Source organism: Rhamphochromis sp. 'chilingali' (genome assembly GCF_963969265.1).
Source record: "Rhamphochromis sp. 'chilingali' genome assembly, chromosome: 21".
Lineage (NCBI taxonomy): Eukaryota > Metazoa > Chordata > Actinopteri > Cichliformes > Cichlidae > Rhamphochromis > Rhamphochromis sp. 'chilingali'.
In genome coordinates this window covers 3,330,619-3,353,160 of record NC_137949.1, presented here as the reverse complement: position 1 = coordinate 3,353,160, position 22,542 = coordinate 3,330,619, and the positions used below count along the sequence as shown (strand labels likewise).

At 42.5% G+C, this 22,542-nt stretch overlaps 1 protein-coding gene across 2 annotated transcripts in view; it reads right to left on the bottom strand.

The window, feature by feature from the left end:
- galcb (galactosylceramidase b) overlaps window positions 1–22,542 on the bottom strand; it is a 47,069-nt gene that overhangs the window by 6,692 nt on the left and 17,835 nt on the right. For both annotated transcript variants that reach the window (XM_080870968.1, XM_080870967.1), the window contains exons 8-15: window positions 7,080–7,235; window positions 6,749–6,873; window positions 6,236–6,363; window positions 6,040–6,129; window positions 5,865–5,954; window positions 5,632–5,776; window positions 5,345–5,525; window positions 5,008–5,171 (exon numbers count right to left, since the gene is read on the bottom strand). In XM_080870968.1, coding sequence (XP_080727094.1) covers window positions 5,008–5,171; window positions 5,345–5,525; window positions 5,632–5,776; window positions 5,865–5,954; window positions 6,040–6,129; window positions 6,236–6,363; window positions 6,749–6,873; window positions 7,080–7,235 — 1,079 coding nt within the window. The remainder of the gene's footprint in view (window positions 1–5,007; window positions 5,172–5,344; window positions 5,526–5,631; window positions 5,777–5,864; window positions 5,955–6,039; window positions 6,130–6,235; window positions 6,364–6,748; window positions 6,874–7,079; window positions 7,236–22,542) is intronic.

Here is a 22,542-nt window from a genome sequence, read left to right as displayed (position 1 = left end):
GAAGAAGAATACTGAGTTGCATCCCAAGAACACCATACCTACTGTGAAGCATGGGGGTGGAAACATCATGCTATGGGGCTGTTTTTCTGCCAAGGGGACAGGAAGACTGATCCGTGTTAAGGACAGAATGAATGGGGCCATGTATCGTGAGATTTTGAGCCAAAACCTCCTTCCATCAGTGAGAACTTTGAAGATGAAACGAGGCTGGGTCTTCCAACATGACAATGATCCAAAACACACCGCCCAGGCAACAAAGGAGTGGCTCTGTAAAAAGAAGCATTTGAAAGTCCTGGAGTGGCCTAGCCAGTCTCCAGACCTCAACCCCATAGAAAATCTGTGGCGGGAGTTGAAAGTCCGTGTTGCTCGGCGACAGCCCCAAAACATCACTGCTCTCGAGAAGATCTGCATGGAGGAATGGGCCAAAATACCAGCTACTGTGTGTGCAAACCTGGTAAAGACCTATAGTAAACGTTTGACCTCTGTTATTGCCGACAAAGGTTATGTTACAAAGTATTGAGTTGTATTTTTCTTATTGACCAAATACTTATTTTCCACCCTGATTTACGAATAAATTCTTTACAAATCCTACCATGTGGATTCATGGATTTTTTTTTCACATTCTGTCTCTCACAGTTGAAGTGTACCTCTGGTGAAAATTACTGACCTCTGTCATCATTTTAGGTGGGGGAACTTGCACAATCGGTGGCTGACTAAATACTTTTTTGCCCCACTGTATATGATTTATTTATTACATTTTATGTGGAGTGAATAAATAAAGTATATTTATGGTGGCCCTTAGAGACAAAGCACGTACAAACTCCAAAACATGTAAAAATTCCAAAACACATAAAAACCCAGAAGCATGTACAAACTCAGAATCACGTACAAACTCCAAAACACGTAAAAACCCAGAAGCATGTACAAACTCTGAAGCACATACAAAAGACAACAGAAGTGCTCCAGGATGCTAGGGCGCAGTGTTGAGCTTTTGTTACCTAGTGGCTACACAAGCCAGGAAGTATCAACAATCGGATTTGGTGTGTGGTAGTAAGTCAAGTCAAGTCAAGTTGGCTTTATTGTCACTTCAACCATATACAGTTAGTACACAGTGAAGCGAAACAACGTTCCTCCAGGACCAAGGTGCTACATGCAACATAAATTTACAACATAAATTAACAGAAAACACTAAACTAGCTAACTAAGAGGCCTAGTTAGCTGGCTAGCAGAGACAAGACAGACTGACCTAACATAGACTAACAAAGACTTCACGCCCCAAGGACCTCAACAGCTACAGGCCGGTGGCTCTGACATCCCACCTGATGAAGACCCTGGAGCGGTTGGTCCTGGCTCAGCTTCGGCGCCTAACAAGCTCATCACTGGACCCACTTCAGTTTGCCTACCAGCCTGGCATTGGAGCGGATGATGCCGTCATTCACCTCCTACATCGTTCCCTCGCTCACCTGGAGACCGCTGGAAGCACTGTGAGAATCATGTTCTTTGATTTCTCCAGTGCCTTCAACACTATTCTTCCCTCGGTTCTGAAGGACAAGCTGGAGAACTCTGGAGTGGACCATCACCTCACTACCTGGATTTTGGACTACCTCACCGACCGACCACAGTATGTGAGGACTCAGGGCTGTGTGCCGGACAGGGTCGTCTGCAGTACGGGGGCCCCACAGGGAATGGTTCTGGCTCCGTTCCTCTTCACCATCTACACTGCAGACTTCTCCCACAATTCCACCCAGTGCTTCCTGCAGAAGTTCTCTGATGACTCTGCAATAGTCGGCCTCATCACTGATGGGGACGACAAGGAGTACAGAGGACTGACTCAAGACTTTGTGGACTGGTGCCAGCTGAACTACCTCCAGATCAACGCCAGTAAAACCAAGGAGCTGGTGGTAGACTTCCGCAGGCACAAGCATTCTCCACTGCAACCACTGAACATCCAGGGTATGGACATTGAGGCTGTGGACAGCTACAGGTACCTTGGTGTTCATCTGAACAACAGACTGGACTGGACTCATAACTCAGACGCCCTCTACAGGAAAGGGCAGAGCAGGTTGTACCTGCTGCGGAGACTCAGGTCGTTTGGGGTGGAGGGCCCACTCCTGAAGACCTTCTATGACTCTGTGGTGGCTTCTGCTATCTTTTATGGTGTGGTCTGCTGGGGCGGCAGCATCTCTGCTGGGGACAGGAAGAGACTGAACAGGGTGATCCGAAGGGCCAGCTCTGTTCTAGGATGCCCTCTGGACCCAGTGGAGGTGGTGAGTGACAGGAGAATGGCGGCTAAGCTGTCATCCCTGTTGGACAACGTCTCCCACCCCATGCAGCAGACTGTGACAGCACTGAGCAGCTCCTTCAGTGGGAGACTGCGGCACCCACGGTGTGGGACGGAGAGATTTCGCAGGTCTTTCCTCCCCACTGCTGTCAGACTCCACAACAAAGACTTTAACTGAACAAACACACACATCCACACATGTGCAATAACACTAAGTGCAATAATCTTTTCTGGCATCGTTGTATTTTTACTCAGTTGTATATAGCATTCGTATTCTATTTTTATCTTATTGTATATTTTTATTCTATTTTATTCTACTGTATATAGTATATTATTTTATTCTATTCTGTACAGCTGTGTACTGTATTTATTCTTATTGTATTCTAATTTTTGCGTCATAACTTTTGCACTGTCCACTTCCTGCTGTGACAAAACAAATTTCCCACGTGTGGGACTAATAAAGGTTATCTTATCTTATCTTATCTTAAATTACAACATAAATTAACAAAAACTAACTATCTAACTATCTAAGGAAGACTTTTTTTTTCTTGTTAACAGACAGCAGACAACAAAGTGCACGTGTAAATGTGCAAACAAGAGCAGCAAAGTGACAGTGTGACAAAAAAACACAACGTAACATAATAATAAGGTTTTGTGATGATGAGTTGAGGTAGAGGAGGAACAGTAAACATTCCTTAGTGTAGCAGCAAAAATTAGGAAGTAAAGAAGTTAGTGCAAAAAGTCCAGTAATAATATTGTGCAAAAGAGCATTTACAGGTTGGTGTGTACGATAGTTTGGTGGTGTAGGTCAGTGTGTTTGCACTTGTGTTGATTAGTCAGGGCAGTCTCAATGTTTTGAGGTAGTTGAGTTAAGCTGAGTGATAATGTGTGTGTGTGTGTGTGTGTGTGTTTATCAGTCCAGTCCCTTTTTGCTGAGGAGACGGATGGCTTGTGGAAAAAAGCTGTTGCACAGTCTGGATGTGTGTGCCCGAATGCTTCGGTACCTTTTTCCAGATGGCAGGAGTGTGAAGAGTGTGTGAGAGGGGTGTGTCCGATCAGCCACAATGCTGGTGCCTTTGCGAATGCAGCGTGTGGTGTAGATGTCCTCAATAGAGGGGAGAGAGACCCCGATGATCTTCTCTGCTGTTCCCACTATCCGCTGTAGGGTCTTGCAGTTCGATATGGCACAGTTCCCAAACCAGACAGTGATGCAGCCGCTCAGGATGCTCTCGATAGTTCCTCTATAGAAGGTGGTCAGGATCGGTGGTGGAAGCCGAGCCTTTCTCAGTCTTCTCAGAAAGAAGAGACGCTGTTGGGCTTTCTTGTGCAGGGAGCTGGTGTTGAGGGACCAGCCAAGGTCCTTCTCCATGTGGACGCCCAGGAATTTGGTGCTGTCGACGATCTCCACAGAGGAGCCGTTGATGCTCAGCAGCCACATGCGCCGTGTGTCGCCACTGTCCTTGAAGTGGTTGTGGATTCTCTGGGCGTGTGCGCGCTTCGCCTCTCTGATGGCCCGAGAAAGTTCGGCCCTAGCTCTTCTAAGCGCCACTCCGATAATGAAAACAGTGGTGAATTCCCGTGGTAAATAAAAAGGTCTGCATCTAACTGTCACAAACTCCACCAGCGATGAGCAATAACTAGAAACTAGCACAGAGTTCTTGGACCATTTCGCGTTGATGTAAACACACAAGCCGCCACCGCGAGTCTTACCACACAGAGCTGCATTTCTGTCGGCGCAAAACGAGGCCAGCCCGTTTAGCTGAAACAGGTAAATGAACTTTTTTTTAAAAAAAATATTTGAATATATGTGAGTGCTTGTCTATAAATACACAAACAATACACATATGCTTTCAATTGTGTAATTTAAGTGATCTAGGTAGCTCTGTTTTGGAAGTTCAGTTAACGCTAGAAATGTGTTTTGGAGTTTGTATATGCTTTAGAGTTTGCACGTGCTTTGTCTCTAGGGGCCACCGCATATATTTATATTTAAACATATATAAATAAAACCACTTTTTTACATTAGTAATTCCTTTTGCGCATAATTTTATATTATTGTTGATAATAAATTAATTAAAGCAACAAACCAACCTGAAGAGCCGGTTCTTTTTAGTGAGCCGAGCCGAAAGAGCCGGATCTCTAAAAAGAGCCGGAAATCCCATCACTAATGGGCAACAGTATGGAACGCTGTACTGAGATGATGTGCAACCTTAACTAATGCTGTTTCAGTACTTTGATAAGTTGTGAAACTTGACTGAAACTATTCTAATTTTATATTTGTGTTATGTCTTATGTTTTTATGATTATGTAAACTGCATGCTTTTATGTTACTTTTATTATTCTGCTGTGTACAGTGTCCTTGAGTGTTCTGAAAGGCGCCTTTTAAATAAAATGTATTATTATCATTTTTAATAAAAATCAATCCGCTGTAGATGATCAGTTACTTGTTTTAGGACTATTCTTTCAAAAATTTGAGAAAGAGTTGACAAATCTAATATTAATGTTAGGCCAATTTTCAAAAGGTTGAAGACTGGCCTAGAACTAGCTAAGACAGCGGGATCAAGTGATTGCTTTGTAAGTAATGGTTTAACTAGTGGAACATCAAAACCCTGTGGTACACAGCCCATTAATAAAGACAGATTGATCATTTTTTAAGACTCAATCATTAACTAATGGTAGGACATCTTTGATCATTCTTATAGAAGGTTGGAGCAGAGACAGATTGTACTGACCAAGATCATTGGTAACTTTGTAGGTGCCATCAGCAAACACCCAGAAGAAGACTCCTTTAGCACTGCGGATTGACTGTCCCCCTTTATCCACTCTGGCTGCTATGAACACACCACCAGCATTCATCTTCTCCATGAAGACGTCACATGTCACTGTCAGGCTCTGCCTGTATAAAATAACAATGTAACAGGGTGGAGAAAAAAATATATATATTTTGTGTGTCTGTGTGTGTCTGCCTACCTCCTCAGCCACAGACACCCCATGAATTACTTTAGTTGGGTTAGTGATAGTAGTGACTAACCCAACTAAGGTAATCATAGTAGTCACAGGACTACTCACCAGTAATAGTCTCCGATGACACTAATGGTCTGATCAGCATCCGTTGCCCATGTGATGGGCCTTTCTGTTAGAACCTGTCTTAAGGTGAAAACGTGAGGTCCAGGATCAGTCAGGTTAATGTAGTACTCAAACACTCCTGTCTGATCAGCAAAGTATGGAGCTTCTGAAAAAGGTGGGCTTCCTATACATACACAGAAGCAGATTTAAAATAAAGGTCACATTTTATGTCATTTTAATGGACGTTAAAAATTCGGTGAGTTTTGGGTTCATGCACATGGTTAACTTACGAACATCAAAGTCATCCTTGTACACTTTAGGAAAGCGAGCTGAGGGAGGTGGGTCGGGATAGCTGCCTTTGCTTCCTGTGCTAACAGTGGTCAGTGTGTAAACCTCGTCTTCAGCCAGATTCAGGGTAAACGAGCCATCTACAAGCTAATGTCATATAAAGACAGTGTTACAGTTGACAAACTGGTGCCCACATATCACTGAGGTGCATCTTTCTTCAGAGTGTAAACAGCACCTTCAGGGGTTTTAGTTTCTCAAAAAAGGAGGGCTTGTTCGTCTTAAAGTCAAACTGTGACCGCCACACTTGGAGCTCTTTAATGGATGCCTAAGAAGAAATAAATAATCTTGAACATGAGAGATGTACAAGTCAGAAACTCTAAGCAAGATTCAAGAAGATAACATGAACTTACAATAGACCCCTTTAGCCAGAAAGTTGCATTTTGGGATGTTACATTAAAGGGAGGTAGTGGAGGTCTTATGCACACTGAATGATTGTGAGTCTATAAAGGAAACAAAAAGCTTTGTTAAAAGGAGCATTCATGTGTGTGTGTGTGTGTGTGTGTGTGTGTGTGTGTGTGTGTGTGTGTGTGTGTGTAACTAACTTACCATTGTTTCTATGACAACAGTGAGATTTCCCTTCCCATCAGTCAAGGCAATATAGCTTCCACCTTGTGCCAGATGTCCAACAGTCTGCAGGTAGGTCCATCCTGGCTGGGTGAACTGTGTGGTGTGGGCTGCAAGGAAAACATTTGAAAACAAAGGGTTACAAAACAATCACTCAGCCAGACCTAACAACTACCAAACTAATTCACTTCTAAAAAAAAATCAGATTGCTTTCATGCCAAAACTTTCGCCAACCCATCAAATCTGTCTCACAAGTGAGATGTCTTCTATGCAGTCTACCCCATCAGTATGCAACATACAGTCAACACTAAAAATGCAGTGACATAATGAATTATATTTACTCAGAACCTTAAGGGTTGGTGTCATGATTTCTGGATTTAAAAGTACACTGCTGACCTTTATGACCACTGACCACTCTCTAATAACTTTGCTATTATGAGAAATGTTATGTTGATCTGAAACACATTTTCAAACTATCTGTCTCTGTATGCAGACCCGTGATCCAAATTGGAGACTCGACCACATAGTTGCCACTCCAGGGCTCCTCAGCTGTCATGAGCCCATCCCTGCCGAATGGGAGATCCTCATAATAACTGGCCACCAGATTCCAGGAGATGGTGCTGGAGGAAGGATCACAGTCATATTAACCACATTGTTCAACATTAAGGCTTAACAGTCTGTCCAAAGCATGTATTCACCAAGTTTACACTTTATTCTAACTAAAAATAAACTTACCATCAAATTGATTAAAATTCAATAAATTTAAAAACATTCTGTGTAATGTTTAATATTTTTACTGGCATGTACTGCTTGTTTTTTAACTTACGCTGTCATTTGTCCATTGACATAGTTCTGGTTGAGGATACGAGCCCAACAACCTCCTCCCACCTCATTGTTAAAGGTGCTGTAGTCCTCTGACGACCACAGCTTCTTCTGTGTCTTCAGGGCCTCTGTTATTGTGGTGGTACCCGGGTAGTGAGCCCTGATCACCACATACAAAAGTCAAGTCAAGTCAAAATTAATTTCTATAGCACATTTGAAAGACTAGTGTACTGCAATGCAGGCAGAACAAGGAACAAGTAGTACAGTTACAATTAAAATTACATTGCATGGTGTAGTGCAGGACACTTGCCATCCCCAAGTTGAACAGGTGTGTTTTAAGCATGATTTGAACGACTGAGTTGATTCCAATTTACGGATATCAACTGGGAGATTATTCCAGAGTCTAGGGGCGGTAATGTCAAAGGCATGGTCACCTCTGTTTGTTTTTTTTTCCTTTCTTTATTCAAATCAGGCAACAAAGTATATATCTCATTTACATTGACATCGTTTTTTTTTTCCCCTTTTCCCTTCCCCTCCCCTCTTTTTCCCCCTTCCCTCCCTTCCTCTCCCCATCCTTTTTACATAAAATATAATTACCATTATATAAACAATCATATCTATGTCTATACATACACATTTATTATCCTAAATAAGTATATTCAAAGGAGGGAGAGAGGGAAAAAACAAAAACAAACAAAAACAAACCAACAAACCAAAACAAACGAACCCCCCCCCCCCAAAAAAAAAAAAACAAAAACAAAAAAAAAAAACCAACAAAAAAACAACAACACCTGCGTAGACCCATATATATATATAATCTTGGGGCAGATATGGGAGGAGGCCATACCTCCCAGTTTTACTTATTAAAGTAATCTATAAAGGGTTGCCAAATTAGGTAAAACTGTTTAACATTATCTCTTAATGAAAATTAAATTTTCTCCAACTGTAAATGATACACTGTGTCTCTTAATAAAGTAGAATGAGTTGGGGGGGCTTTATTTTTCCAATTTAGAAGTATAAGGCGTCTTGCAAGCAATGTTATAAAACTCAGAGCACGAATTTGTTTATTATTTAAGTTTTTAACTGTAGCTACAGCAAATAGTGCCATTACTGGGTCTGGGGGGAGCTGTTTTTTAAAAATATCAGACAAAGTTTTAAATATTTTAGACCAGTAGGTAGCGATATTAAGACATGTCCAAAACATATGTGACAATGAGGCAGAATTCTGGCCACATCGATCACATCTTGAGTCAGCCCCTGGAAACATCCTTGAAACCTTCAATTTAGACAGATGGAGCCTATGCAAGACCTTAAATTGTAGTAGTCTGTGCCTGCAGCAGACAGAAGTGGAGTGAACCAGTTCTTGTGCCTTAGTCCATTGATCTTTAGTGATGTTAGTAGCCAGTTCTTCACTCCAAGCATATCTCAAGTGGTCCAATGTAGTTGTACTGTCTATTTGCAAAAGTTGGTTGTAGATCCTAGAAATAGCTCCTTTCTTTAGCGGGTTCATTAAGAATAGATCATCTGAAACTAGCTTTTGTGGTTCATTGGGAAAGGATGGAAACGTTTCTTTAAAAAAATGACGTATTTGTAAATACTTGAAAAAATCTCTGTTTTCTATGGAAAATCTTTGCTGAAGTTGTTGAAACGAAGGAAAAAGATTATCAATAAACAGATCCTTGATTGTGTGTATCCCTTTGGAACTCCATAGCTGGAATGTTGATCCTGAGAGCAATGTGTATGCTTGATTATGAATTAATGGTGTAAAGATTGAACATTGACGCCAATGAAAATGCTTTCTAATTTGAGACCAAATTTTTAGTGAGTCAGACACTACCGGATTTTTACATTTATGCTTACCCAGATCTGAGTTTGAATGAACCAAAGATTTAAGAGTATTGGAGAAAAAAGTCATACTTTCCATCCGTTCCCAATCAGGTCTATGTTCCCCGCCCCAGAATGACATACAACGTATATTACAGGCCCAATAATAAAACTGAAAACAAGGCAACCCCATTCCTCCTGTAATCTTGGATCTTTGGAGAAATATATTTTTTATTCTGGGTGTCTTTTTGTTCCAGATAAACTGAGAGATTAACTGGTCTATTTTCTTAAAAAAAAAAATTTGTGATCAATATTGGGATACATTGAAACAAAAATAACAATTTGGGTAAAGTGCTCATCCTAATGATATTTGCTCGGCCAGCAAGCGAGATGGGCAGTTTAGACAGTCTTTCCAAGTTCTGTTCAGTTTGATGGTATAAATTAACAAAATTATGTTTAAAAAGGCCAGAGAATTCACGGGTTACAGTTATTCCAAGATATTTGAAGGTATTTGAGATTGTAAAAGGAAACGAGATCAATGTAGCGCTATCTAATTTTTCTAAAGAACTAATCGGAAACAATATGCTTTTTGTTAAGTTGATTTTGTATCCAGAAATTTTCCCAAATTCAGTTAAAACTGTCATAATTTTTGGCAATGATTTAGTAGGGTCAGTGATATATAGCAAAAAAATCATCTGCATTGAGAGACCTTATGTTCTACACCAAATCTCCTTATTCCTTTATAATCTTTTGTAGAGCGTAATTGAATGGCAAGAGGTTCTATGACAAGTGCAAATAGCAATGGGGACAAAGGGCACCCTTGTCTTGTAGAGCGGTGGAGGAGGAAAGGACTAGAAGATATATTACTTGTATTAACCGAGGCCTTAGGTTTTGTGTAAAGCAGCTTAACAAAGGAGATATAATTAGGGCCTATGCCATACTTTGATAGGGTCGAGAAGAGGAAATCCCACTCAAGTAAGAAAGGCTGAAAGACGACCACCACTGAACAAGACACACAAGCTGAAACGTCAAGACTGGGCCAAGAAATATCTCAAGACTGGTTTTTCTAAGGTTTTATGGACTGATGTCAACAGGGTCTCAAGAAGCGTGTGGAAAAACCAAGGCGCAAAATAACTGCCCATGAACTGAGAAAAGTCAAGCGTGCAGCTGCCAAGATGCCACTTGCCACCAGTTTGGCCATATTTCAGAGCTGCAACATCACTGGAGTGCCCAAAAGCACAAGGTGTGCAATACTCAGAGACATGGCCAAGGTAAGAAAGGCTGAAAGACGACCACCACTGAACAAGACACACAAGCTGAAACGTCAAGACTGGGCCAAGAAATATCTCTGTGACTGATTTTTCTAAGGTTTTATGGACTGATGAAATGAGAGTGAGTCTTGATGGGCCAGATGGATGGGCCCGTGGCTGGATTGGTAAAGGGCAGAGAGCTCCAGTCCGACTCAGACGCCAGCAAGGTGGAGGTGGAGTACTGGTTTGGGCTGGTATCATCATAGATGAGCTTGTGGGGCCTTTTCGGGTTGAGGATGGAGTCAAGCTCAACTCCCAGTCCTACTGCCAGTCTCTGGAAGACACCTTCTTCAAGCAGTGGTACAGGAAGAAGTCTGCATCCTTCAAGAAAAACATGATTTTCATGCAGGACAATGCTCCATCACACGCGTCCAAGTACTCCACAGCGTGGCTGGCAAGAAAGGGTATAAAAGAAGAAAAACTAATGACATGGCCTCCTTGTTCACCTGATCTGAACCCCATTGAGAACCTGTGGTCCATCATCAAATGTGAGATTTACAAGGAGGGAAAACAGTACACCTCTCTGAACAGTGTCTGGGAGGCTGTGGTTGCTGCTGCACGCAATGTTGATGGTGAACAGATCAAAACACTGACAGAATCCATGGATGGCAGGCTTTTGAGTGTCCTTGCAAAGAAAGGTGGCTATATTGGTCGCTGATTTGTTTTTGTTTTGTTTTTGAATGTCAGAAATGTATATTTGGGAATGTGGAGATGTTATATTGGTTTCACTGGTAAAAATAAATAATTGAAATGGGTATATATTTGTTTTTTGTTAAGTTGCCTAATAATTATGCACAGTAATAGTCACCTGCACACACAGATATCCCCCTAAAATAGCTAAAACTAAAAACAAACTAAAAACTACTTCCAAAAACATTCAGCTTTGATATTAATGAGTTTTTTGGGTTCATTGAGAACATGGTTGTTGTTCAATAATAAAATTATTCCTCAAAAATACAACTTGCCTAATAATTCTGCACTCCCTGTATATAATATTGAATAGCCTTCTAATATTAAAAGATAACTGTCTATTTTTTACAAATCCCGTTTGGTCCTCCGACACAACTGTTGGGAGAACTATCTCTAATCGCATAGCCAGAATTTTTGCCAATATTTTATTATCTACGTTCAATAGACTTATTGGTCTGTACGAACCAGGTTCCAAAGGATCCTTACCAGGCTTGTGGATTAGAGAGATAGTGCTATCATACATGGTTGAAGGTAAGCATCCTTTAGTTAGAGCTTCGTTATATACCTCCAAAAGAACGGGTGAAATTTGTTCACTAAAGGTCTTATAGAATTCAGCACTATACCCATCTGGACCGGGACTTTTCGAGCACTGCATACTTTGAATAGCCTGATTTATCTCCCTTAATGTTATTGGTTGTTCTAACAATAGTTTGTGTTCTATATTGATAGATGAAACTTGAATAGAATCGAAAAAACTTTCGATTATGTTTGGATCTTTTTTTAAGTCTGAAGAGTAAAGTGCTTTATAATATTCTCGGAATACATCATTAATTCTCTTTGGGTCAGTTGTTAATTGCCCTGCACTAGTTCTTATTTCTGTAATCAGTCTTGAAGCTGCAACTTCTTTAATTTGCCTTGCTAGTAAACTACCTGTTTTTTCCCCGTGTTCATAGTATTTATGTCGAAGTTGTGTAAGTAATCTTATCGTGTCATTTGTATAAAGCAATTTAAGTTCTGTCTGCAATGGGACCTTTTTATAAAGTTTCGATGAAGGAGAGATAGCATATTCCTTGTTTATTTCTAAAAGTTCCATTGTTATGTTTAACTCTCTTTCTTTTCGTTGCTTATTCCTATAGCTACTCAATGAGATAATTTGGCCTCTCAAGTAGGCTTTTAATGTGTCCCATAGTATGGATCTCGTAACTTCAAGTGTGCCATTTATTGAAATAAATAGCTTGATTTGATCCTTTATTTCATTTACTAAGATATTATCTAACAGCAAACCATTATTAAATCTCCATTTTGGTGCAGTAGGTCTATCTCCTATTGCTAGTTGTAGCAATACTGGACTATGGTCAGATAAAACTATTGCCTTATAGTCACAACTTTGGATCTGTGTAAGAAATCTATAATCTATTAAGAAAAAGTCTATTCTAGAATAAGTATGATGAACAGAAGAGAAAAATGAAAATTGCTTAGAGTTAGGGGAAATAGCTCTAAATGGATCTATCAGTTTATATGTCTTCATAAATTCTTGAATAGTTTTCACAAATTTTGATTTAAATACTGATCTTTGTGATGATCTATCAAGACTAGAATAGAATCCAAAACGAAATTAAAATCGCCACCAATTATCAGTTTATGGGTGTCCATATTAGGTAAAGAGGATATAAATGATTTAATAAAACCTGCATCCTCAACATTAGGGGCATAAATATTTGCTAGTGTAACCTGATTGTTATAAAGTTTTCCTGTAACTATGATGTAACGTCCACGAGGGTCCAATAATACTTTTGACGCTATGAAGGGAATCCCTTTTTTGATAATAATGGCTGCACCTCTATTCTTAGCTGTAAAGTTAGAATGAAACACCTGCCCAATCCATCTGCTACATAGCTTCTGATGATCCTGATTTCTCAAATGGGTTTCCTGCAAATATACAGTATCTGCAGATATACAGTATCTGTCCCCAGTTTAAGGTGTGCTAGAATATTGCCCCGCTTAACAGCACTATTGAGTCCTTTACAATTCCATGACACAAAATTTACTAGGTTTTTATAATTATCAATAACCATTATTTAACTTATAAATAAAGATTTGCAACCCAATTAAACCCTTTCCCCCCTCCTTTTTTAATAAAATGGCCTCCAAACAAAATACAAACAAAAGTGCAGGTGAGAACCCAAACAAAAAACCCCACAAAAACAGTCCCTACTTCCTCTCTGCTCCTCCCTGACCAAAGCACTCCAACAGAGCTTGGACAGAGAGGGGACTCCATACAACAAAAGTATTTAAGTCTCAACTCAGAGAGAGATATGAGCATCTGACTTACCACTAAGCTCCTAAAGAATTATATTATTCATATCCAGTTTAATTTTGATAAAGCACACTCACAGTAATAATAATATCAATAATAATAATAAAATTAATAAATAAAGGGGGGAAAAAAAGTAGTTCAGGCTCTGCCATTACCCTTAATTCCTATTATGATGGTTTACATACAAGAAGAGATTACATTGGTAAGAGAATAAACATCATCTTATAACTTAAATTACCTTAATATTAATCAATTTAAATATTAACTATGAATTTTCTTGCGAACACATTCTAATTCAATAAGAGTTTATCAACTCAGTCAGTGAGTGTGACCATCCAGTAATGTCTTTCTCGATCAGCTGGCCAGCGCCTCCCATTCAGTTTCATCTTCCGATGTGATCAGCTTGTTGGACAAGATAAATTTCTCAGCTGCTTGTGCGTCGGTAAACGTGTATCTGGAGCCGTTTGCCGTAATCACCAATTTGGCTGGATAATACAGGCTGTATTGGATGCCAGCGCTGCGGAGTTTCTGCTTCAGTTGATTGTAGGTTGCTCGCATCCGCCCAACCTCAGGACTTATATCGGGGAAAATATAAACTGGAGACCCGTTGAAGCGTAAGTTTCCTTTATTACGAAACAGTCTCAGGATCTTCTCCTTGTCTGTGAAGTAGTGCAATCGGATAATAATGGGCCTCGGTCGCTCCCCGCTGCGTGGTTTGGGGCTTCTGTGAGCTCGATCAATAACAATAGGGGAGTCAAAGTTGTCTGCTCCGAGGACCTCCGCCAGAAACTTTGCGGCAAAATCGGTGATGTTATTCGCTTCTGCGCCTTCTGCAACACCAACTACTCTGATATTCTGTCTGCGACTTCTATCTTCTAAGTTAGTGCATTTCTCTTGTAGCTTCTGATGGTCTGCCTTTAGAGACATATAGGACTTTTCCAGTGTTGTCAGCCTGTCAGTCGTGTCACTCAGGGACTTCTCCATCTCTTTCTGTGTGCTCGCTGCCTCTGCTTGCATAGTGAACAGCTGTTCAACTTTTCCCATGAGTTCGTCTCGGGTGGTTTTAATATCTGCTTTAGCTTCTTCTTGCAACACAGATATATCACTGCTGATTCCTTTATGTATACTAGCCAACTGGATTTTAATGCTGTCCAAACTGTCTTCATACGGTTTCAGTCCTGCACGTATTTCTGGTCGCAGCGTACCCACAGATATAGGCGCTTCCTCCCCCGTCTCCACGTTAGCATTAGCTTTAGCTTTAGTTGCTTCGCCATATTCCCCGCTCGAGATGGTCGAATCGATGTCTATGGTCTTTTGTGTGTATTTTCTGGTCTTCTTAGTATCCATTTTAGCGTGGCTTCTGCTAACCAAGAATTAAGTAGTCTGGAAAAATGCAATATTTAAAAATAATAAGCGGAGCTGAACGCACCCACTACTTCACTCCATGCGGCCGGAAGCGGAAGTCCCTCTGGTTTTTAAACAAGACCTCAGCTGCATTACGAGCAGTTGGCTGGAGGATCTTAGTGCTCTCTTTGGGTTGTACAGATCAAGGAGATCACTTAGGTAGCTAGGGGCCAGGTTATTTAGAATTTTGAAAGTGAGCAGAAGGATTTTGAAATCAATGCGATATTTGACGGGAAGCCAGTGTAAGTTAGCGAGGGTAGGGGTGATGTGCTCATGCCTTCTAGTGCCAGTTAAGAGGCATGCTGCCACATTTTGGACTAATTACAGGCGCTGAAGGAGGGAGAGTTGGAGGCCCAAGTAAAGAGAGTTGCAATAGTCCCATCTGGACATACAAAAGGTCAAACTTGGTGATCACAGTTCAGATTTCTGTATTCAAGCTGTTCCCATACAGCAAAAAAACAAAAAACAAAAGTAGCTACAAAAGGAGTTAAAGCTGAGTATCAAACAGTCACAGATTGTAAAGCCTGTATTTTATAGCTTGTGAAGCAAACAGTTATGTCTATTTGTCAGGGTTATATAGCGGATTGTCATTTATGCTTAGAAATATCTACTCATTTATGCTTAGAGTTTTATAATCAATGTCGTGTTGGTAGAGGTTTGATCCTTAGTAGTCTGTGGAGACACTTACACAACGCACAGGCAAGGTACTCTTTGTGTGTATGTAGACGTCATATGTTAATGAACCTATGTATATTCATGTAACCACAATAAAAGAAGTGCTATGGCTGAGAGTCTGACGGAGGTCAAGTGGGTGGAACGACACTTGGCTCCAGGCAGGCCTCCCTCATGCATGAGTAACACAGAGAACTTTGCCTACTTGTGTCTTGCTTTTGCTGTGTAGTAAGTTGTCCTTAACGTTCCAGCGAATAGGTTTATGCTACAAACCTATCACTATTACTTCTGTTCCTTGAAGGAGAGGAACGAGGTACAACACATAAGTATGGGATATCATGCCCTCACGTGTCCTGTCTGAGGAAACCTTTATTCATGCCTTTAAGTCAGATGACCCGTGATGACATGCGTATAGCGCCGCCTGCACATATAACCGCTGTCATCACAGACATCCCTCAGTTCGATAGCCGCTCTTCACCGAGCCAAACTGCTCAGTGGGGCCACCTTGTGTTGTACCGAGTGAATCAACTGAAAGGGAACACACAGTTATGTCTATAACTTCTGTTCCCTGAAGGAGAGGAGCGAGGTACAACACATAAGTATGGAAGATATATACACACCCTGCAGAGCAGCCACTGAACTGGAATTGGACCACCACCACCTTAGTGTGCAGTAGACCCAGCAGAAAGGACAGTGCGAGCCACCAAAGGGGCTTTAATGTCGAACCAATAAAACCACACAAAAGTGTGTGGTGATGCCCAACTAGCCGCTGCACAAATATCAGCTATAGGCACCCCAAAAGAGCCCATGAAGTTGCCATCCCCCTGGTGGAACCTCTGGCTGGACTAGCGAAACAGATGAACAGCTGGTTACATAAATGCATATTCTGAGTATGCTCAATGTAGGTACGTAGCGCACGCACAGGACAATGAGAATGTAGCCCTCTCTGCTCCTCAGATACAAAAGGAGGGGAGCAAAAGCTCAGCAAATCAAACTCCATTGAGCTATAAGATGCTGGCATGATCTTGGGAAAAAAGGCAGCATCTGAACGCAATACACAGACATGTGTTTGGTGAAGCCAAAGTGAGAAGTAATGCATCTTATATGAGAGAAATTTCATATCCAAAGTCTCAATGTGTTCAAAGTGTTGGCCACAAAGGGCCTCCAGCACCAAAGATAAGACCCAAGCAGGGACACTGGGCAGAAGCATGGGTCTCAGCCGGTGAACCCCTTTCAGAAAACGTAAGGCAAGGGGAGATGCATCTGATGTCATCCCGTCAAAGCCAATATGACAAGCAGATATAGCTGCTAAATAAACCTTAATTGTTGAAAATGAAAGGCCCTTATCTAGCAGCTCCTGCAGGAATGTCAAAACAACCACAATAGAGCACTGAAATGGGAGAGTATGGCAATCCTGGCACCATTGCTCAAAGCTCACCATTTGTAAGCATACAAGCCTCTAGTGGATGAGGCCCTAATGCTCTGAATTGTCGCTATCACACTTATTGGCAGACCCTTAGCAATCAAGTTTGACCTCTCAGCAGGTAAGCATAAAGCCGCCACAGATCCGAGCGTGGATGAACCACTTCTCCTCGCACCTTGAGAGAGGAGGTCCCCGCGGAGAGGAAGCTGCCAAGGACTCGCTGCTAGCAGGCTGATTATTTCTGCATACCACAACCTTGTGGGCCACCAAAGGGCCACTAGAATCAGAGAGAGCGACTGCTGATGCACTCTCTCCAGAACTGGAGATGTCATTTTCACTGGGAGAAATGCACAAGGGAGCACGTCTGGCCATTGGTGTGCTAACGTGTCCATGCCCAACGGTGCATCGTGGTTGATTATGGAGAAAAACATGTGGAAGTGAGTATTTACCCTGGAGGCAAAAAGATCTACTTGTGCCTTGCCTAACAGATCCTAAATCTGAGCCACTATCAAAGGGTGCAACCTCCATTCCCTCACCAGAGGACCCCCCACTAGAGAGAAGGTCTGGCCCCAAGTTCAGGTAACCCAGAACATGGATGGCTCTTAGAGACAGAAAATGAACACTGCACCATAACAGCAGAGCGAGGCAGCTTCAACAGTTGAGAGGAGCGTATTCCTCCATGCCTGTTTATGTAAGAGACTACTGTTGAATTGTCCGTCCTGACTAGGACATGTTGGCCCTCCAGGACTGGACGGAAATGTTTGAGAGCTAAGAACACTGCTAACAGCTCTAAGTGGTTGATGTGCAGCTCGCACCGGGCTGGGGACCAGATCCCTCTCACTGATGCACCGCACAGCGCTCCCTACCCCCTTAGGGAAGCATCTGTGGACACCACCTAGCAAAACAACACCCTCCCAGTCCAAGAGCCCTGATGCAACAGCCTGGGCTTCCTCCAGGGACGGAGAGCTAGCATGCCTCCTCCCGAGGTGACACGATGCCCACAGGCAATGAGAGAGAATCCAGCACTGAAACACTCATCTTTAAAAGTCCAAGCGGCACTACGGCGATCATAGATGCCATCATGCCCAACAAACCTAATATCATCTGGAAATGCAGTCTGCGTCCCAGCTGAACCTGAATGAGGAAGCGATGCTCTGACAAACGTGAGCGGCTGGAAAGCAAGCATATTTCTAAACCGAGGAAATAAATCTGCTGACTCGGGATTAGCGAGCTCTGAAAGTTCACAGAGAAACCCAGTGTGTGAATGTGTCACAAAACCAGTGACAACTGAGTCTCCACCTGCTCTCTGGAGCAAGCTACGAGAGTTCAGTCGTCTAGGTAGGCTAAGATGCGGATGCCTCTCTCTCGGAGGGGTGCTAGCGCCACCTCGGCACATTTTGCAAAGGTGCAAGGAGCAAGCAAGAACCCAAAAGGCAGCACCAAGTATTTGTAGGCTACGCCCTCGAATGCAAACCTCAGAAACTGCCTGTAGTTCGGGTGTATAGTCATATGAAAATAAGCATCTGTTAGATCGATTGTTGCAAACCAATCTCCCGGACCAACTGCATTCAAGAGCTGTCTGAGTGTTAGCATCTTGACCTTGTACATTCGTAGATACATGTTCAAGACTCACAGGTTGTGGATGGGATGAAGCCCTCCCCCCTTTTTTTTTGAACAAACTAACGGCTGTACTTGTATTGCTCTTTTCTGCAATAGCACCTTTATTTTCTTCCTGCTGCTTTGATGCTGACTGTCTTGTTTACGACTCTGCGGAAATGAGGCAGCTCGTCTAGAGTCACCATGGGCCTCTTGGCTGCATTTATGATCAGCGCTCTCCTTGTTCGGCCTGTGAGTTTAGGTGGACGGCCTTGTCTTGGTAGGTTTACAGTTGTGCCATACTCCTTCCATTTCTGAATGATCGCTTGAACGGTGCTCCGTGGGATGTTCAAGGCTTGGGAAATCTTTTTGTAGCCTAAGCCTGCTTTAAATTTCTCAAGAACTTTATCCCTGACCTGTCTGGTGTGTTCTTTGGACTTCATGGTGTTGTTGCGCCCAATATTCTCTTAGACAACCTCTAAGGCCATCACAGAGCAGCTGTATTTGTACTGACATTAGATTACACACAGGTGCACTCTATTTAGTCATTAGCACTCATCAGGCAATGTCTATGTGCAACTGACTGCACTCAGACCAAAGGGGGCTGAATAAATTACGCACATCCCACTTTGCAGTTATTTATTTGTAAAAAATGTTTGGAATCATGTATGATTTTCGTTCCACTTCTCAAGTGTACACCACTTTGTATTGGTCTTTCATATGGAATTCCAATAAAATTGATTCATGTTTGTGGCTGTAATGTGACAAAATGTGGAAAAGTTCAAGGGGGCCAAATACTTTTGCAAGCCACTGTAGGAGGGCTGAGGCTTCCTCCTGGGCGTCGGGTCCCGCCGGGGGTCCAAGGGTTGTCCTTTGCTCCAGGCTGACTGGTGCGGAGCTCAGGGTGGAGGATGTGCTCCCGCTGGCGGCACACCCACTGCAGCAGTGGGCGCCGGTCTTTTGCCAGTTGGCAGAGGAGTGGCGGGCCTGTGCGAGGTAGCTGTGGGTTTGGGTTTCGCCTGACGTTTGGGGATGATGTCGCGCAAAGCTTCTGTCTGCTTCTTCCTCAGATTGAATCTAGTGAATGTCCGAATAACTTAGCCGCAGACACTGGTTAGTCCAGATATACAGCCCTGTCCCTATCCGGGACGCCAGAGAAGGTCAGTCACAGGTGCCTCTGCGCTACTACTGTCGAAGCCATCCCTCTGCCCAGGGAGAGCACTGCACAGCGGGACGCATGGATGATGTAATCCGTGGCAACTCTGACCTCGTTAAGAAGAGGTGCCAGCGGGCTTGTCATCAGGAACCAGCGATGGAGACTAACACCAACAGCGGCAGTTAAGTTAAGTTCAAGTCAGCAGACAACGGACCTAACTAGCAGCAGATAGCTAGCCCAACTCAGCAGAGGTGTTCTCAGCGAGGGGAAGAGCGTAAGAACTGAGAGACGTCTGTGATGATGGGGGTTATATGTGCAGGTGGGGCTGTGTGCATGTCAACACAGGTCATCTGCCTTGAAGGAGTGAATAAAGGTTTCTTCGGCAGGATGTGCGAGGGCTATCCCATACTTATGTGTACTGAGTGAATAGACTGAAAGGGAACTGATTTATTTACCAGAGGGGAAAACAAGAGAAACAGAAAAGAATTATAATATTATTGAAATTGGATGATACGGTTACAAAAATCATATATTTTTTAAAATTCCATTTAATCCTTGACTCCTTTCTCAGTTTTTGTTTTGGAAAGAAGAAATAGTTTTTCTTTGTCGCTATCACATTTTTAAACTGCATTTGGTTACAATTTGAAAAATAAAGCTTGGAACAATCAAGTTATTGTTTGGTGTGTCACTGGATTACTTTAATGTTGAAACAATATTTTAAACCCGAGGATTCTAAGATAAGCTCTGAATCCTCTGCACTGCTGTCCCATTGATGCTGTGTAATTCTGTGCTTGTTGCACAGCATTACATAGCATTACATAGCTTCTATGATTTAAGCATGCAGCATTCCTAAGAAAGGTAAAATTGTTTCTTAGACATCTGGCTGCAGAGCTCCACTAACTGTGAGTTTAGAGAGCCTGAAATATTACCTAGATGAACCTGAACAGACAATCTGTGGAGTGGACAGAAGAGAAGGATGTGACAGGGTTTCTTTAATAGTCTAAGGAGCTTGGAAAGAAAAGGGTTTGGACATCTTTAGTAAGTAGCTCATTGGTCTGAACATGCTGTGTAAATCTTATATTATATTACATTACACAGCAAGCTCGTAGCACACCTAGCTTGCAGCAGCTAAGTTGTTTATGCTTTGTGGTTATCTCTGTGCAGGTAACCACTGGATTAACTTTAGTTATATCTGTTTTAGATCCATCAGTCTGGTCTCTGGGCCTGGACTTGCAGACCACAGGGAAACATCACACATCTATTAGCTGTCTGACAAATATTTGCACAATTTCCTTGAAATTCTTTAAATTTTTGTTTAATAAGTTTATATATTTGTTTATTTTAAATCTTAAAAGTGTTCAGAAAGGTGCGAGCAAGAACAATATTAAAAAGCTGTTTCTGCTCTGTACTTCCCTGGTTATTAGTAAAATTACTGATCACTGTTTTGATGAACAGTGAACACATGCTCTGATCAAATATTGATTAACTTTTTACAATTGTGGAAGAAGTACCTATCCTAAATCCAGGATGCCATCCAGGCCAAGGTAATCCCATCCAGAGTAAGCATCTAGTTAGATACCATTTTTCTGATACTAGAAGCAAAAACAAATTAGAGGTCATCAAGGTCAGTATGAGACATCTTTATGAGCTTCTTAAGACATTACTACAGTCTAACTAATTGGTGTGTGTGATCTGGCTCCATGGATAGATAAAGCTGGGTGTCATCTGCATAGCAGTGAAAATGTATGCTGTCTTTTTTTTTGTTTTGCCTGTCCCGTTTGGTTCTTTTGCCATCAGAATTATTGTCTAAAGGCCAAGAAAGATGCCCAACGGATTTACTTTACCAAATTGAACATCCCAGCCTTTGCCGTAATGGTTTATTTGATTCACCTTTTATTGTTTATTTTATTTTTTTTTTTATTTACACTTGCTAGATACGGGACAGACTTGAATGAGGAAAAGAAAAGGGAGAAAGGAAGAGGGGGGGGAAAAAACAGCGGAGAAGACAGACGGGGATAAAGGGCAAAAAAAACAAAAAACTAAATAAGCAGACAAAAAAAAAAATACATACAATAACCTAGATCACCTGAGAAAGAAAAAAGAAAAACAGCAGAAGAAAAGGAGAGCAATACAATAAACAACATCACGATGATATATGGGAATATGACAGTAAATACTAAATATTAAACATTATTGTGCAGCACGTAATATCAACAGCGCACAGTGTGCTTTGAGGTAGGAGCCAAAAAGGGTGTAGCTTGTGTGTGTGATCACCCGTGTGTACACCTGTGAGCATGGACGCGCTTGTTTTTAAAAGGTTCCTTCATGTAATGATCTGCTAGACGAGGTGTGTGTGTGTGTGTGTGTGTGTGTGTGGGGGGGGGGGGGGGGGGGGGGGGGGCACAGCCCCGTCCACCAGGGCATGAAGCAGGTATGGAGGAGATCAAAACTCCAGACATCCAGAGGCCCTCAGAACACAAGAGACCAAGGAAGACCAACACAGGGGCAGCTGCGCCACTATCCCAGAAAGAGCTGAGGAGAGCCCCAGATGAGGGGTCACTCAGCAGCCGCGGAGCAGAAGCCAGGAGGGGGGGGTTGCAGTGACGTGCCCGTGAGCTCCACCGGCAGCCAGCTGTGCCAGAGTGACCGAGCCCCAGGCCGAGAGGCCGAGGGCACCCAACCCCCGAAGTGGCCAAAGCGAGCCCCAGGCTCCAGGCCCCGACAAGCAGCCACCAAGGAGTGAGCCAGTGTGTACCCGGGCGCCCATCCCCGGACACAAAGAACCACCAAAGCACCGATGTCTGAGGGCGTCTGCCACTGGCAGGGGAAGTGGTGGGGGGAGATAGGCCTCCATACCTTAGAGGGCCTGAGATGTCCCCAGAGAGGTGGCGTCTGATACCCAACCTGACATATAGACACAGACATACAGGCACACACAGATACAAACATCCATTCCCACCCTTATGCTCTCATATGCAATTACTCAACACTCACCCAACGTGGAGACAGACATAGAGAGACACTGTACACACAATCACACTCCCCAAGCGTACTCTAAGAACCGGGTCTAGGTAC